The sequence below is a fragment of the Kryptolebias marmoratus genome, linkage group LG17 (assembly GCF_001649575.2).
Source record: "Kryptolebias marmoratus isolate JLee-2015 linkage group LG17, ASM164957v2, whole genome shotgun sequence".
Lineage (NCBI taxonomy): Eukaryota > Metazoa > Chordata > Actinopteri > Cyprinodontiformes > Rivulidae > Kryptolebias > Kryptolebias marmoratus.
Genome location: NC_051446.1, coordinates 16,305,921 through 16,321,588, shown reverse-complemented (window position 1 = coordinate 16,321,588; position 15,668 = coordinate 16,305,921). Strand labels below are relative to the sequence as shown.

Sequence of the window (15,668 nt, the reverse complement as noted above, 5' to 3'; positions counted from 1 at the left end):
GATGTGACAAACCCAGAGCACACTTATAGCCATATTTACCCATGCTTTGAAGATGAGGGATAATTTTATTGGCATGCGTTGCTTTTATGATGGCATGAAGTTAGGAATTACCATCTTTTATTTTAGGGTTTTGGAGAAGTGGCAGTAATGAGCAAATGCAGCCAAATGTTGCAGCTTCTACTTAGCTCTGTGCAGAAGCAAAGAAAGTCTCCACTGTGGACAGTATTCTCTCTCTCTGCTGAATCGGCTCCGCTCACCATGTTGCTGCCAGGAGGGCGTGTGGCGACTGAGGAATGCTTGGGGTTGCAGCAGGTTTAGGAGTGGAGATCCTGGGCTCAGCTTACCTCCCGAAGAGAATAAAAGGCACGCCTCCCACCCCCTTGTACAAATAAAATTTTACACCATGACCAAACACCCGAAGGCTTTCCAAGCTTTCTTCTTTTGTTGGATTTGGTACTCCTTGTGTTTCTCCTCTTTTAAAGTAGGAAAAAAACACCCTATAAAAGCAGGCTATTGTGTTGATCTTTGAGTTCCAGCCCCAACAATCAGCCGGTGATGTCATGAGTATTTATAAAGAGCATCTTTCTGTCTGATGTCTGTCAAGCTCAGATATCCTCTGTGGGGATTTCGCCTTCGGGTTCATAGTTCATCCAAAGATGAGCTAACCTTAGATCCACTCCAAGTCTGGAAAAAGCAGCTCTATAAAATGAGTGCAATTCCCCAGTCAGATACAGATATGATGTCATTTTTTTATTTGTGTGGTCTCTATTAATTATAATGGATCAGCACAAAATCCGAAGAGATTTAGTGAGTTTCCATTATTGGCACGAAAACTTGCATCCTCAACACTTGCACACATGATGAAGCTGTTGACCAGAACGGTTTGGAATTTTTTCCTTGAAAACTGCCAGTTATTGCCTATAAATGTATTTGTATTGAAGTTTTTTTTTTTTTTTTTTTTAAGAACTTGTGTCACTGAGCTAGAAAACACATGATCCGTATAAGGTACCAGAATTGAAGTTATCAGCTCACACATGACTAATCTTGGTGTATTTTTTTTTTTTTTTCCCTAAATGAAAGGCCATTGTTTTTCTTGTTTTGGCAGTTACTTTTATTCAACAGTTAGATCAGATGTTTGTGCTCTTTGGTTGAAATGTGAAAGAGCAGAGAATGTACGGAGCAGACCGTGATCGCGTCCAGATGTTTCCTGTTCGACCTGCTCAGCCTTTCTGGACACCGTGGTGTTGTAAAGCGACGCCCGGTTGTAAATGTGATTTAAATGGGATGGGGGTGGGGGGGTGGGGTTGTCGTGTCATGAGGAAGGACTGTTAGTCATAGTTTGTCGTAGTTTGTGTTGACTGATGACATCTTTTTTTTTCCCTGGGAAAGGAAAAACGAATAAAGAAACAAAAATGTGTCCTTTGTGGCAATAAATGAAACTCTGGCATAGCATTACGTTACAATTTTCAGATGGCTTTCATTAAATTCCCTCACAATTAAAGGCCTAGCGTTTCTTGAAGGAACGTGTCACCCACCACCTTTAAATAAAATAACCTTTTGTGCATTGTCATGTGATATCATAAGATGCCACATTCAAGCATGGGATGTGAATGACTCTAAGCCACTACCACGTCACATTTTAGCACAATATCTGTAAGTATATAGCCATTTTTGTGTAGGCTAAGGTCGATTAGCTGTGGCTGCCATCTTGAATTGGATTGACTCCAACAGTAAATCAGCTGTAGATGTACATTCAATGATTGTTTTCTGCAGGTTTCAACAGACACAGCTAAAATGGTATCACGTGCTTTGCTTTTTGGTGGCGGGTAATAATTATAACAATAATATTGCTTTAGAATTTATTTGAATTTATATGACCAGCTTCTTTTCATATTCCAGTGATGACTCAAAAAAGTTTAATGTGAAAACTCTCTAAATTTCTGATCACTGGTATGTTGATTCAGACATCATGATCTAGGGTTTATCGTGTTCAATATATTGTAAATGTATTGAATCTTGGTAAGCTTCAACATACTGTAGCTTCTTCTTTTTTTTTACATCAGTGTGTTAATGTGAGGAATGTGCTGTCAGTTTATTCCAGCGAGATCAGAAAACATAATTCTACACTTGAAATATGGCTGATTTATGTTTGCACAGTATATGTGTAGTCACCGTGAATCCAAATGCAGTGATAATCATTCCCAACCCGCCCACTTTATCCTTATTTATCCTTATTAAATGACTAGTCTTCCTAATTCAATCTTGTTGCAGAAACTGGAGCTGCTCATGTTGCCCTGCTTCTTCCTTATTTTCCTTTCTTTTCCCCCCCTTCTCCTGTATTTCCTGCTCCGATTATTCCTCTCCTTGTTCCTACTGTCCTCTGTATTTCTATGGCTATCTATCTACCCCTGCAGACTTCATTCCTTTCTTTGACTTTGACACCTGCCTGTCAACCTTTCCTCGTCCTTTCAGGTGAGTTTGTGCACGTGAATAGAGCATGTGTCTGTTTTGCATGGATTTGCATGCTTAATGTGTTGCTCCTGTTCCTCAGCATGAGCCTCTTTGTTTCCCAAAGAGAAATCTGAACTGTCCCATTTGTTGTTTTTTTCTTTCTCCATGACTGGGTTTTACTGTTTCACAGGTGGTTGATGTCTATGTCAGTGGGTCTGTTAAAGAGCACAGCAGGGTTTAGGAGGGGAAAAAAAAGAAAAAAAAAGGGGGGGGGGGTTCCTGTGGTGGTTTGGGGGCCTCTCCTCTCCTGTCTCTGGGGTCCTGTCAGGCCAAGGTATTTCCCCTCTCTGATGCAGGGAATGGCTCAAAGCTAGGAGGTTATGACCGCAGAAAAAAAGACTGTGAGAGTCCTGCAACCTGTGTGTAGACAGATGGTGTAGTCTGTGTGCCAGCATGGTTGTGGGAGATTAACACACTCTGGGTTGTGTTTTACAAAGAGGATAATGTGGTCTTTTGCATAGAAAGGTTTTATAAAACAGGATTTGCTTACATTAAAGTTATTGAGATGTGAAAACTGACAAGCCCTTTTTAAACAAAACGTGTCACAATGTTTTTTTGTTGTTTTTTTTTTTCAATCTGGGGCAAGGCGCTTCTTTTTTTTTTCTTGATAGGTTATTTTTTTAAATCATTTGTAATGGCCATTCTAAAGTATTCTAAGTCATTTAAAATGCAGGCACATCTGTGGGCAGTACAGTGTCTTTGCACCTAAAATAATACTCTTGTAATACTCAATCATGCCATCTTTCACAGCTGGGGATTTTTTTTTATTTTTTCTTTATTTTTTTTAGCATCACAATGATAAACCCCAAAGAGAGCTCATCGAAAATGTTATTCTGACTTCATAACGACAGAACATTTGGGTTTATTGCAGCTGATTGTCATCACAGTATCTAACAATAGTATCAAATTTGCATGATTTTCCAAACATGGTGCAGACCCACACTTTACTATTATCCTTTTCTCAGTAAACATGTATGGTAAAGACCTACAGACTGCATCTAAATGATTGTAAAGATTAAATTGTCATATTTTGTTACAAAAATGTAACAAAAAATAAAAATCAACTAAAGAACTGGCTTTAAAACTCTACAATCAGTCAGTTGCTCAGATTTCTAAGGATCAGCATTGATACCAGTCATTGAAAAGCCCCAATCAGTCAACCTCTGGACATGCTGCAAACAGCACTACATGAGATCGGGCAAAAACACTGATATTAAATCAGACAAAGGGCCAATCAGCCCACAGATAATTGTTGTTTCTTTACCCGTCTGTGAGTGCAGCAGTTCAGACTTGCACCCCGTTGAAAGCGATAAATATATGTCGACGTTGTGAGATAGTAAAATGTTACAAATGATGCTCTTCTAGATGCAGACGTTTAGTTTCCATCTGTTCAGTAAAACACGCAGCAGATGTCTGACAGGGCCTTTACACACCCGTGTCCCCCTCAACGTCTCTTTTTTTTTTGTCACGAGACAGTTTAATGATCAGCTCAGTTGGTACATTTGATCTATCCACGATACAGAGTTAAAGTGCCTTTGAAAGGCTAAACCCCATGTTGCTCCTGATGGGACGAGCAGGCGCATGACACGACAGCTCTGTTTTTCATCTGCTTTAGAGTGAGCGTTTGTAAAGGAGAGACTATGCTCTGAGTAGCTGTCTCTGTGTTCAAGCCAACACCATTAAACGGGATCCTTTGAGCTACTTTTTTTTTCTTCTGTTTGACCACAAACAGAACATGTTTGACATTGAAAACAAAAGAAAATGCTTGCATAAAGTGTAACAGATTGAGAAAAGGGGGTATGAACTTTGTCAGACATTTGCTTTACATTACACATCACATTATAAATAGTTAACTCATTATTGGATTGCTAACTAATGATCTTAGTTAATATAATTGAGGAAACGATGAGTTTCTAAAAGCAACTTTGACTTAATTGGATATCTGTTCAGTAAAATGCATGATAATAAGACTAAAAGGTTAGAGAGTGGACATATTTTGTTTCCCATGCCACACTGCTGCTCAGCCCCGTTTCAGCCAAACATGTTTTTCTCCTTAAAGCTGCTGACATCTGTAAATGGTTAAATTGACTCTGCGGAGCGTGAAGATGACGACAGTCAGAAGATCACACAGCTCATCAGTCAGCCACAAAGAAGAATCCTCTGTGACTGCGCAAAACTGTCGGGTTGAAGGAATCTACGACATTTGTTTGTCTTTTAGTTTAATTTCAAGTAGTTGTGCTGCAGTCGCTCTGATGGGAATAAATGCTTTTGGTACACATTAATGCACAAACAACATGGTTACTCATAGCTGACTAATGTTTCACAGTTGCCTTTTGCAAGTAAACTTTTTTTTTTTTTTGCCTTCTTGGAAACCGCTGTCATGTTGAATAGATGGCCCTGTCTTTGCGACGTGCAGCCTACTGTTGAAACAAAGTCAGCACTCACGCTGAATTACACAGACTGAACTGCTCGTTAGTAGTGAAGAAAGACGACGTGACAATAAAATTCCCTGTGGGAACATAAAATGCTTTAAATGTTTAGGAGGGGAATTATTTTTATTTACTGTAACGTGGCGGCTGGGTTCCAGTAGGGGAAGACTGTCTCAGTAAAGAACCGGTTTAGGTGTACAAACGGCAACAAAATACAGCACACAAGGAGACATTCTGCAATTTTGGTGTCAGGATGCAACTTTTTTTTTATGTTTTGTATCGGTTAAAAAAATAAAAATGATAATGTTTTGCTTAACTAGAGAAATAGCATTTAGGCTGCAGTTTTGCAGAAAATACAGAGTCACTTTGTTGAAAACTGCTGAAGAAGCTGAAACTGAGCTGTTAAAGTTAGAACAAGCAGAACAGAGGCTAAAATAATCAGAACACAAGCTAAAAGCAGCAGAACAGGAGGTAAAATTAGCAAAACGCATGTTAACTCAAAGCACTCGGAGAGCACAAACCTCCCCTGAGGTCACAGTGTGATTTAAAAAAAATAAATAAATAAAAATAACAGTGCAATCTGGATCAGCACTGACATTTAATCCATTGTTTTATTTGTAACAACCCCAACATTTCCTGAACATTTCATCTAAATCTGTTCATTAGTTTTTACCTGACAAACAAACAAACAAACCAACAGACAGAGCTGGAAACAGAATCTCCTTGATGGAGGAAACAAAAGGGTCACATGTAGGAGCAGAGAGGGGGTTTTAACAAAGGTGAGCTTGACCTTTGACCCCATGAACCTTAAAGTCAACAGGCGTTATCTTTGACCCATGAGGTGTTCAGCTGTGCAGTTTAACATTCCTGTTATACAGCTGCAGAGTTAGAGCAGGGGCAGGTCTGTGACCTTGAACTTTGAACCTTGTAGCATGTTTGACATGTCCTTAAACAGACAGACTGACCTCCTCAGTAGAGGTAAAAATAAAATGAGCAAATCTAAGCAAAACTGACGCTAAAATTAGAAATATGAAATAGCTAAAATTAGCCAAACAAATGCTAATTTATTTGGCTAAACAAATCTTGGCCTTCCCCTGATTAACATGTTTTCTGTCCACTTGTAGTTACTTCTTGTCTTGTAAATGTCCGCTCGTGTGTGAAATAAGATGAACACAGCACAAGAAGGTACGATCTGCATTTAGGTAAAGCAGCGCTGTTACAGAAACTTCATGTGAACTGGGTTTAAATCCAACAGAAGTCCAATGTACAGCTGGATCCAAAGAGGAAGCTGTCGGAGAGGATGAGGAGCCTCCAGGAGAAGGAGGAGCAGTGGAAGAACAAGGGCAAAGGAGCAGCCAACGACTCGGTCCAGTTCACCGTGGCTGGACGAATGGCCAAGAGAGGTACGATTAGAGCAGCGGCGGGTTTAACACCAAGGGAGGTTTTCAAGATGTATAAACAAAGCTCAATGGACTTGTCAAAGAATCAAAGGATGTAAAGAGAATCCCTATATGACCAGGCTGCCACTACAGCGCCACCGTCATAGAACCAGGATGGATAAATCTCTCCTTTTGTGCTCTGTCAGGTCTCGTCTCAACTGCAGGAAAGGAAGAGTCGCCTATTGCCAGTCTGAAGAAGTCTAACGCCACACCTGTGAAACCTCATGAAGGTAATGTCTCTGAGTCCTAAACTAATGTCAAACTATCTAAACTAAAGCTAAATTAGGCTCATTCAAGAGCTGCAGAATTTCTTGAAACGATAGTGAGCCGTCACTGAGTAAATCTGTTTTTCTGCCGAGCAGAAATCTCCAGCAGAAGTGACGTCAAAGTGGAAGGAGATAAACGTCTTGACAAGCTGGAGTCCTTCTTAGACAAGCTTCACAGTAAAAGTACGACCCATTTGCTCAGTCTATCTCTGAATACATCTGATTACCCTTCTGTGAACTCAGGATATGCAGTAAAGTTTTTGTCTGTGAATTATCTTACCATGACCCATCATTATCTCAGCTGTGTTCACTGTACGAAGTTCCCAGTTTTACTTAGGCTGTCTGTTTGGGGTGTTTGAATCAGGCGTGAGCAAAAACAAGACCTCCACCATCGAGGTGACGGCAGAGATGGAAAAAGAGGTGATGAAGCCGGATGATGAGGAGACGTTCGGCAACTTCTACAGAGCCGTCTCCCCCTCTAAACTCCTGGAGTCCAGCGTGGTTTTAACTGAGGAGGACCTCAGTCAGCTTGAGGCCGACACGCCAAAGTTAGTTCAGACAAATCCTAAATATTTATTCTTTTTTTTTTTTCATGGCATACATGAAAAGAAAGGAATCTGCACTTAAGACATAACAGAAAACACACATTTAATAAATTATTTAAGCATCATAATTGCCTGATTTTTGGAAGCACTTGTCTTTAGCATTTATTTTTTTCCAAATCTAATAATGAGTAAACATCACTGCTGTGTTTAACGTTGCCTTTAGGCTTACCTCTGCTGTGGCAGAGCACAAGCGAGCGGTGCGACCAGCCAGACGGAATCAAGGCTCCAGGAACCCTCTGCGGGCCCTGGCTGCCCGGAACGACATCCGGCAAGGTTACACCGAACAGAGGCTTAACGTGGCCTCGGTGGAGACCAAGAGGATCCAAGTGGAGAGGAGTAGGTGTTTTGGTTTTGTTTTTTTAAAGCAAATAAGGTTTCCACCTACAGAGGAACAAGATTATTCAAAAAAAAAATAAAAACACTAAAAAAACACAAAACACTCTTTATCAGTTTTGAAAGCAACAAATGGAAGTTTGATGATATTTGCCTGTTTTCGATGACAGAAAATGGGTTCTGATGTATGTCTGTCTTATTCTGTTGCTTGCTTCCTCTATCTGATAGTCCTCAGACCACACTGACCTCAGTGCCCCTTTAACCTTCACATCAGAGGAAGTGAGCACTACAATTACATACATGTCGTCTAGTAGAGCTCACATGAAAGACGTAATCGAGATGCTTGTCTGGTCTCTTCTGTTTACTGAAGATTAATCAGTGACATTTTATTTATTCATGAAATGTTAGAGTAAGGCACAGACATGTTTGAAATCCATGCCTGTAAGTCGAAAACAGCCTCGGTTAAAGATATGAGGGATAAAGATTGTTTTTTTTTTGTTGTTGTTGTTCCTTTCTCTCTCATTTAGTGGCAAAACATTCCAACTTGGCCGACGTGGCGTTGGCAGGACTCGCCAGCAAGGAGAACTTCCGCAAGGTCAACCTGCGCAGCGTGAAGTCCACCGACGTTGTGACCAACAACAGCGCGCTGCCTTTTAATAAACTCATGCTGATTCGCATTAAAGGTCAGAAAACTCAAAAATAACTGTTTCATGAGTACGAAAAAGAAAACCGATGATCGAAATAAAGCCTGAAAGGTAAAATACCTAAATGTCAAAGTGTGGTCTTAGGAATTAATAAAAAAGCACAAATGCATTTAGTTTAAGATGTCTATTTGTGATTCTTGTCACCGTTTGATAAAAGCCGTTGTCTGCAGGGCGTAGACACGTCCAGGTGCGCCTGATGGAGCCGACGGCTCGCTCCCTGAACAGCGGCGACTGTTTTCTCCTCATAACACCGAAGCACTGTTTCATGTGGAGCGGAGAGTTCGCCAACGTCATAGAAAAGGCTAAGGTAGGAAAGTTTGCCTGCAGAAATGAGAGGCTCATGCTCTGACGCCGCAGAAGGGGATTTTTCAGAACGTGGCATGTTTAGACTGGCAGTAGTTTATTTAAATGAATCATCTTGACAACAAGCTCCTGCTGTGTGAGAACCTGTTGGCTTCTTGTGCAACATTTATTAAACAACAACCTCTTGTTTGCTTACTAAGCTGCATCATGCTACAGGATGTGGTTTATTCAAGGGGGGAGTTGTATTCTTTGAATATATTTTCATATTAGTAAGGCAGTTGTTCTCTATTTATTTATTTTTATCAATCATTAATGACACAAAGGTATGCAGACTTTAAAAGGAAAGGTCAGTATATTGGCTGGTTTATTTATATTTAATTTATAGCAGGTAGCGGTTGTCTGGAGAGGCGAGTGCAGCAGAAGAGTCCGAATGTGCCAGCCGGCCGACACAAGATCTCACTGCTATCGTGAGGTTTAACATGCCGGAAGATAACGCCATCTTTACAGCCTTTAGAAGTTAGTCTGGGGATTTTACTCAGTCTGCAGAAACAACCAGCTGTTAAATTAAGTTCATGTCAGTAATTTCAGGACCAAAGCAGCAAACCAAATAGTTGATTTCTGCATTTTCAAACCACAAGTACATGTAAGAAGGAACGCACCCGCAGCAGATGTGGCTCCGCGTTTATATTTGTTTTTCTCTGAATCGCTGCAGGTTATCATGCCTTCGTTGCACAATCTGACATTCCTCACAATCACAGACTGTGACAGAGTCCAAGATTTTACCAGCTACGTCTTGCTCAGACCTTATTTTGCTTTTTAGTTCTGCTTTTTCTGTCGATAAACCTCGCGCCCGCACGCAGGCGGAAATGTGTTAAATATGCTTTGTGTGACCAGGCGTCGGAGATGGCGTCATTTGTCCAGGCCAAGAGGGACCTTGGCTGCAAGGCTCCTCAGGTGACCGTGCTGGAGGAGGGCATCAACACCGAGAGCAGATGGGCCAAAGAGTTCTGGAGCCTGCTTGGAGGGAAGACCAAATACAGAGGTACTGACCCACGCAGGCTGACGTCAGTTTACATGCAGACCTTCTGGACCTTACACTGAAAACTCCTCTGGTGCATCCATGTTGTATTACTGGTTAATATATTTGGTGTGTGTGTGTTTTACAGGGGCAGGGGAGCCAGAGGAGGATGAGCTGTATGAGAGTGGGGTCCTGGACTCTAATGGGGTGTACAGACTCGAGGGAGACAAACTGGTACCCCATGAAGACGCCTGGGCCTCCATCCCCAGTGTGACTTTACTTAATTCTAAAGAGGTAACATGACATAAATAATCAGAGCTGTTTCAAGCATCCATGATAAACATTTCCAATCATTCTCATTCTTGTTCATGTTATGGTTGCTACAGTAGGAACCTAAATTTCCTCAACCTTCTCATTTCCTTCCCGTCTCCTGACCCAAACTAGGTTTTAGTGTTCGACTTTGGCGGCGAAGTGTACGTATGGCACGGTAAAGACGTGCCCTTGGGAGACAGAAAAGTGGCTGTCAAACTGGGCAAACAGCTCTACAGTGGCAGCTACGACTACAGCAGCTGCAGAATCAACCCTTTGGACGCCTCGTGCACAAACTCAGATGTGCCGCGGTGAGTTGGACACACCGAAGCAGCGGACACGTTCACAGAGACACGCAGACGCTGGGATGTAAACTCGCTGCTTTCTTGTTTCACATTTAAACTTAGAATAGGTTGACCGAAATGTTTTTCTGCTTGTTTTGTTTTGTTGTTTTTTTTGTTGGTGCAGCCCCTAGTGGTTTTACTGTGGCACTGCAGCGGCACAGATGAGGTGTTTTGTGTGTATAAGTGTGTATATTGTGTGCTACATGCAGACAGGGGGAGGGACGTCCGAGCTGGACTCTGTTTGGCCGGCTGTCCGAGCACAATGAGACGTCCCTGTTCAGAGAGAAGTTCCTGGACTGGGCTGAGAGGAAGAAAGAGGAAATGGCTCACCTAGAAGAAATGAAGGTAGATGAGCTTAGGCTTGGGATGTTGTCTCTTTAGACACATCACCTTTTTTTTAATTTTTCACATTCTGTTCCTTTAGACATTATTATTTTTTCCCCCACCAGTTTTAAAAGACTGAAATTTTCCATTTGCAAAAGAATTCTGACGATTCGTCATGGCACTCATTTCTGTGTGGTGCATTTAACTTCTGGCAATTCTTCAAAACCTTTACTCGAGAGCATCTAATTAAACACTTTGGACACAAATAAAAAGCCACATATTTGTCCTAATAGGTTCTAATGTTTATCACTGGAGCTCAGTCAGTACAAAATAATCTACGAGAGATTTTTTTTTCAGGTATGTAAGAGAGGCTTGAGTGAAAATACAGGTTTTTGGAAAAGATGCAAGAAGTTTTCTGCAGTGCTTTAGGTCCTCTGAATCAGAGCAGCCTTTGTCCTTTTATGGGGATGGTAACAGTCAGCAAGTGTGCTGATTACTAATGGAAGCTAGGTGGCATGGAAGGAGTTGTAAAGCAGGACTATTGAAGACATCGGTCCCAATGATGGTACAGGAACAGAAATACTGTAAATAACCAAAATATTCAAAGTCATAATAATCCAAAGATAACCATACTGTAGTGTTTTCTGAATGTTTAACAATTTAGAACCTAAACCTTGAAGAACAAATTCAGAAATACCAGAACCTGGATGTGTTCTGATGCTACCCAGTTTTCTTCCAAACAGATGGGAATAACTTCCGGAGGAAAGATGAACTTAGCTTGTAGGCTGTTAATTCTACCAGAGATGGTTTAACAAAGTGTTTGTTACATAACTGAGTATTTATTGTCAGGAGGGGAAAACTAGATCAGTTTAAAGATAAAACAAAAAGGAGAAACTAAAAGTTGTCATGAAAATACTTTGTTTCTTTTAGAGCCCAGACTGCTTCTCCCCACGCTCGCCCTTTGACTTGGAGCTGCAGCCGTGTGACGCCAGAGCTCTGTTGGACAACGAGCCGAACCCAGCGAAGACCGTTCTGGAGGGTGTGGACATCCACCGGGGTTACGGCTTCGTGAGGACGGAGGACGGAAGGCAGGCCGAAATGGCCACGGTCGCTGTGGAAGCCTGGCACATCAAAGAGCACGGAGAGGAGGAGCTGGCCGAGGGAAGCCTCGGTCAGCTGCACGAGGCCGACGCCTACATCATCCGCTGGAAATACTCCATCACTACACTCGGTGGGCCGTGAGAAAACGAGTTCATGGAGCTGACGGTAATAATCCATCCCCTGGTTTAACTCTTTTTCTTTCCCCTTCTCTGCTGTGTCAGTGGGGAAGCGTCAGAAACCCGGAGAGCTGAGCGCTGGAGCTCCTGGACGAGAGAGGACTGCTTGTTTCTTCTGGCAGGGCCATCAGTCCAGCGCCAGCGAGAAAGGAACCTCTGCTCTGATGACCGTGGAGCTCGGCAGCCACCGGGGGTCACAAGTGAGTCCAGTTTAATGCTCTTACTTTTGCTTTTTCAGAACAATAAGGAAAATGTAAAGGATTAATGCTGCCACTTCAAATGGCTAACAGAAAATGACATCCATGTGTCTTCAGTTAGGAGTTCATCCAAGTATGTCTTTGTCTGTTTGTTTCTGGTGTTTGCAGATGTTGGTGAGTCAGGGAAAAGAGCCCCCGTGTTTCCTGCAGCTCTTTCAGGGAGGTTTGGTCATCCATAAGGGCAGCAGAGACGACAGTTCCAACAACACGGGTACAAAGGGCCTGATGGGAGAAAAAAAGTCAAGTTGCTCAGATTCAGCCGAGTATTTAGTTTTTCACTTTGAAATCCATGTGTTTGCAGGCAGTTGGAGGTTGTTTTGTGCTCGCGGTGAGGTAGAGGTGGAGGCCTCGCTGGTGGAGGTGGTGTGCCAGCGGGCCAGCCTGCGTTCTCGTGCCAGCTTGGTGCTGCTGAACGCTCAGAAAGGCCGCCTCTACCTGTGGCACGGATGTAAAGCACAAGCAGGCGCCAGGCTGGTGGCCAAAAGAGCGGTGGATAAACTAACACAGAGGTGAGACGTATAGAAGCAGGATGGGGGGAGGGCTTCTTCTGTGGTTTACTAACAGTTCTTCTGTGTGGTTTGAAGGTGTCCCCCAGAGCTGGGGCTGACCATCACCAGCAGGTTGAAAGTTGAGGAGGTGGAGGAAGGATCAGAGCCTGCGGAGTTCGAACAGGCTTTAGGCCCGCAGGACAAGAAGGCTTATGACTGTATGCTGCAAGGTACGGTGTGTGAAGGTGGGCCACAGAGCAGCCCAGCTGGAAGCAAAGAGAGTGATCAGAGCATGTTTGGGTTCTAGATAAGGGGAAGTACAACTACACACCAAGACTCTTCCGGCTGAGTGCCAGCTCCGGCATTTTTGGCTGGGAGGAGCAGCTGTATCCCGCCAGGGTGACGGAGGGGGTGATGGCGATGCCGTTCCTGCAGGAGAACCTCTACTCTGCACAGCAGCCAGGTAACACCCAGCCACTCCGACACACTAAGTTCGTATGTTTTTAAAAACTGGAGTTAACAGCAGCAGCTGCAGGAGACAACACGAACATCTGTCTGTTTCTGCTGGCTGGAATTTGGTGCCTTTTTCATGTTCTTGTTCTCTTCTTCAGCCCTGTTTCTGCTGGACAACCGCATGGAGGTGTATCTGTGGCAGGGCTGCCAGCCTGAAGACACGCAGAGCACCGGCTCGGCAAAGATGCGCTGGGACAGCGAGAGGAAGTGCGCCATGGAGACCGTGCTGCAGTACTGCAAAGGTCAGAGGTCACAGAGGAGCATTTTATTTTTGCCATCAGTTCTTTGTTTTTAAAAAAAGAAAGAGGCTCATAGTGAGAGGATCGCCTTGAGGCAGCATTTAAATAAGATCTTCAGAAGCATCTGCTTCACGTTATTGTCTTCAGTTCATGCATTATTTATTTATTTGGGCCTAAAATAAACTCTGAAACTACCTGCTGTCACATACATCAAAGGTTTGCTTGGTTTCGCCTTAAAAGTGTTTTGCTTTTTCAAGCTAAAACCTATTTTTACCCGTTCCAAACCCTGGCTGGTTTACAGAGAAGAATCCTCGGCGCCCCCCTCTGGCCTACCTGGTCCTCGCAGGCTTCGAGCCCCTGACCTTCACAAACATCTTCCCGTACTGGCAGAAGGATGCCACTGTCACTACAAAGGTGGCCGTTGTTGTTTCACATGGAACGGGAAGTTCTCTAATCCAAGAGCCTTGAAATGCAGGTTTGTGTTAAAGGTTCGCTAAACGTGTCTGCAGGCTGGGAGCGCCAAGAACAAAGTGATCTTGGTGAAGGACGCGCTGTCCAAAATCAGTAAGCAGCAGTACTCCATCGAGGAGCTGACCAGGAAGCCTCTACCAGAGGGCGTGGACCCCCTGCGCCTGGAGGACTACCTGTCTGATGAGGACTTTAAGGTGACACTCACTGCGGTGGACTTTTTAAAAAATTATTTGTGAAAAATGCAGCACTTGGTCCACAGTGAAAACACGAAACCTTCATTCTGACCTTCCGTCTCCTGTTTCTTTTTATAGACGCTTTTTGAGATGAGTCGAGTTGAGTTCAACGCCCTGCCAAACTGGAAGCAGCAGAATCTAAAGAAGAACAAGGGTTTGTTTTAAAGAGCGGGAAAAAAAAACATCACAGTGTGCACAGCTTGGTTGTTGTTCTTCTTTTTTGTTTTTTTTATCTTTCTTCAGCTTTTCTTTTTAAACCAAGTTCCCATTTTGTAAAAAAAAAATAATAATCAAGAAAAGGAAATGTACAATTTTGTTTAAATGTTTATAAATGTGCCATTTTTTTGTTACTCTCTCTCTAAATATTTTAGCCAACAGTTACGTGCAATCTTTAATCTTTTAACTTCACACTATAAATATGTAATATACAGTTATTGTGTGTTTAGGTTTATTCCAGCATGTTGATTCCTGTGATTGTGGTTTTTAAACTGAGGGAGTTATTCTTGGTTTTCTTTTTTTGTTTGTTTTTTTTATCTCTGTGTACCGAGAAGAAATATTCACACTTTTTAAGAACAGGTGAAAAAAAATCAAATTAAAGTTAAAATTAATTTGTAATTTGTTTTATTTCAGGATCTCAGACCAAGCTTTTAGCACAGCCTTCTCTGTTAAAACTCATACACGCTTTGTTTACTAACTTCTCTGTATTTTCCTTTGCTGATGTTTCAAATCTGCATAAATCAACCTGAAACTTATTAGCTCTTCAAATGGTTGTTTTCATTAGAATCATTGAAGCTGGTACTGGATATTTCCTGGTTCTGTGTCAGTGATGGCTGCCCTCTGGTTGTCTGGGACCAAATCGTACCTGATTGTCTTATTATAAATGTTTTTCTTTTTAGTCTTTGTGGGTATGTTTGTGTTAATGCACAACTTCTGAGGCATTGTGTGTGTGTGTGTGTGTGTGTGCGTGGGGGAGCGGGGTGTGTGCATGTGTGTGTCTGTTTGAGAGAGTTAGAAAAAAAACAGCTGCCTTTTTATTACCACAAAACCATTATCTTTGTATTAATGTGCCACTTATCAAACTGTCTAATGTCTGAGTTAGGAAAGTTGCAATCATGTATCTTATTTAGCACAAACAAGATGCATATTGCCACAAATGAATCTGTATTATATGTAGAGACGAGTCTGGGGGGGAATGAGATGGTAGTGCTCAGTATTCTCTTTGAAATAAAAAGTAAATTAAATGTTCTCTTGGCTGCTTTCCAGTTTTACTCTGCAACTTTTTATTGTTGCTTTAACAAGCGTACAGGATGCGTCTTTGAGAAATATTTTGTGCTGGTTTTGGTGTTGACCTGTGGACCGTCACAAATGTAGAGCCACAAAGGTTTCAGTTTACAAAATAAAATCATTTGAAGCCATTTTTCAGAAATAAGCTTTACACTAGTGATGATTTGCATCTTAAGAATCCTTAACATCCTTAAATATTTTACACTTCTGAGATACTGTAGTCACTGTGCAGTTTGCTCTTAATGCTCCCAATAAAAGCAGCGAACTGAAACATTATGGCTGTGATCTAGAAAAGGATGCAGAAATGATCAGTGATCCTGC

The 15,668-nt window shown here is 42.2% G+C and overlaps 1 protein-coding gene across 2 annotated transcripts in view; it reads left to right on the top strand.

The window, feature by feature from the left end:
• svild (supervillin d) overlaps positions 1–15,308 on the top strand; it is a 42,779-nt gene extending 27,471 nt beyond the window's left edge. The window contains exons 9-29 of one of the 2 annotated variants that reach the window (XM_017437896.3): positions 6,196–6,343; positions 6,526–6,609; positions 6,742–6,828; positions 7,010–7,193; positions 7,414–7,586; positions 8,111–8,266; positions 8,458–8,594; positions 9,485–9,632; positions 9,757–9,902; positions 10,053–10,228; positions 10,471–10,606; positions 11,516–11,816; positions 11,908–12,062; positions 12,228–12,330; positions 12,421–12,628; positions 12,704–12,837; positions 12,915–13,070; positions 13,219–13,362; positions 13,661–13,773; positions 13,869–14,024; positions 14,142–15,308. In XM_017437896.3, the coding sequence (XP_017293385.1) occupies positions 6,196–6,343; positions 6,526–6,609; positions 6,742–6,828; positions 7,010–7,193; positions 7,414–7,586; positions 8,111–8,266; positions 8,458–8,594; positions 9,485–9,632; positions 9,757–9,902; positions 10,053–10,228; positions 10,471–10,606; positions 11,516–11,816; positions 11,908–12,062; positions 12,228–12,330; positions 12,421–12,628; positions 12,704–12,837; positions 12,915–13,070; positions 13,219–13,362; positions 13,661–13,773; positions 13,869–14,024; positions 14,142–14,228 (3,132 nt within the window). In that variant the 3' untranslated portion in view covers positions 14,229–15,308. Of the gene's footprint in view, positions 1–6,195; positions 6,344–6,525; positions 6,610–6,741; positions 6,829–7,009; positions 7,194–7,413; positions 7,587–8,110; positions 8,267–8,457; positions 8,595–9,484; positions 9,633–9,756; positions 9,903–10,052; positions 10,229–10,470; positions 10,607–11,515; positions 11,817–11,907; positions 12,063–12,227; positions 12,331–12,420; positions 12,629–12,703; positions 12,838–12,914; positions 13,071–13,218; positions 13,363–13,616; positions 13,774–13,868; positions 14,025–14,141 lie in introns of those variants that run through there. The other variant, XR_005234287.1, reaches the window with a different exon arrangement.
• Positions 15,309–15,668: the final 360 nt, after the last annotated feature.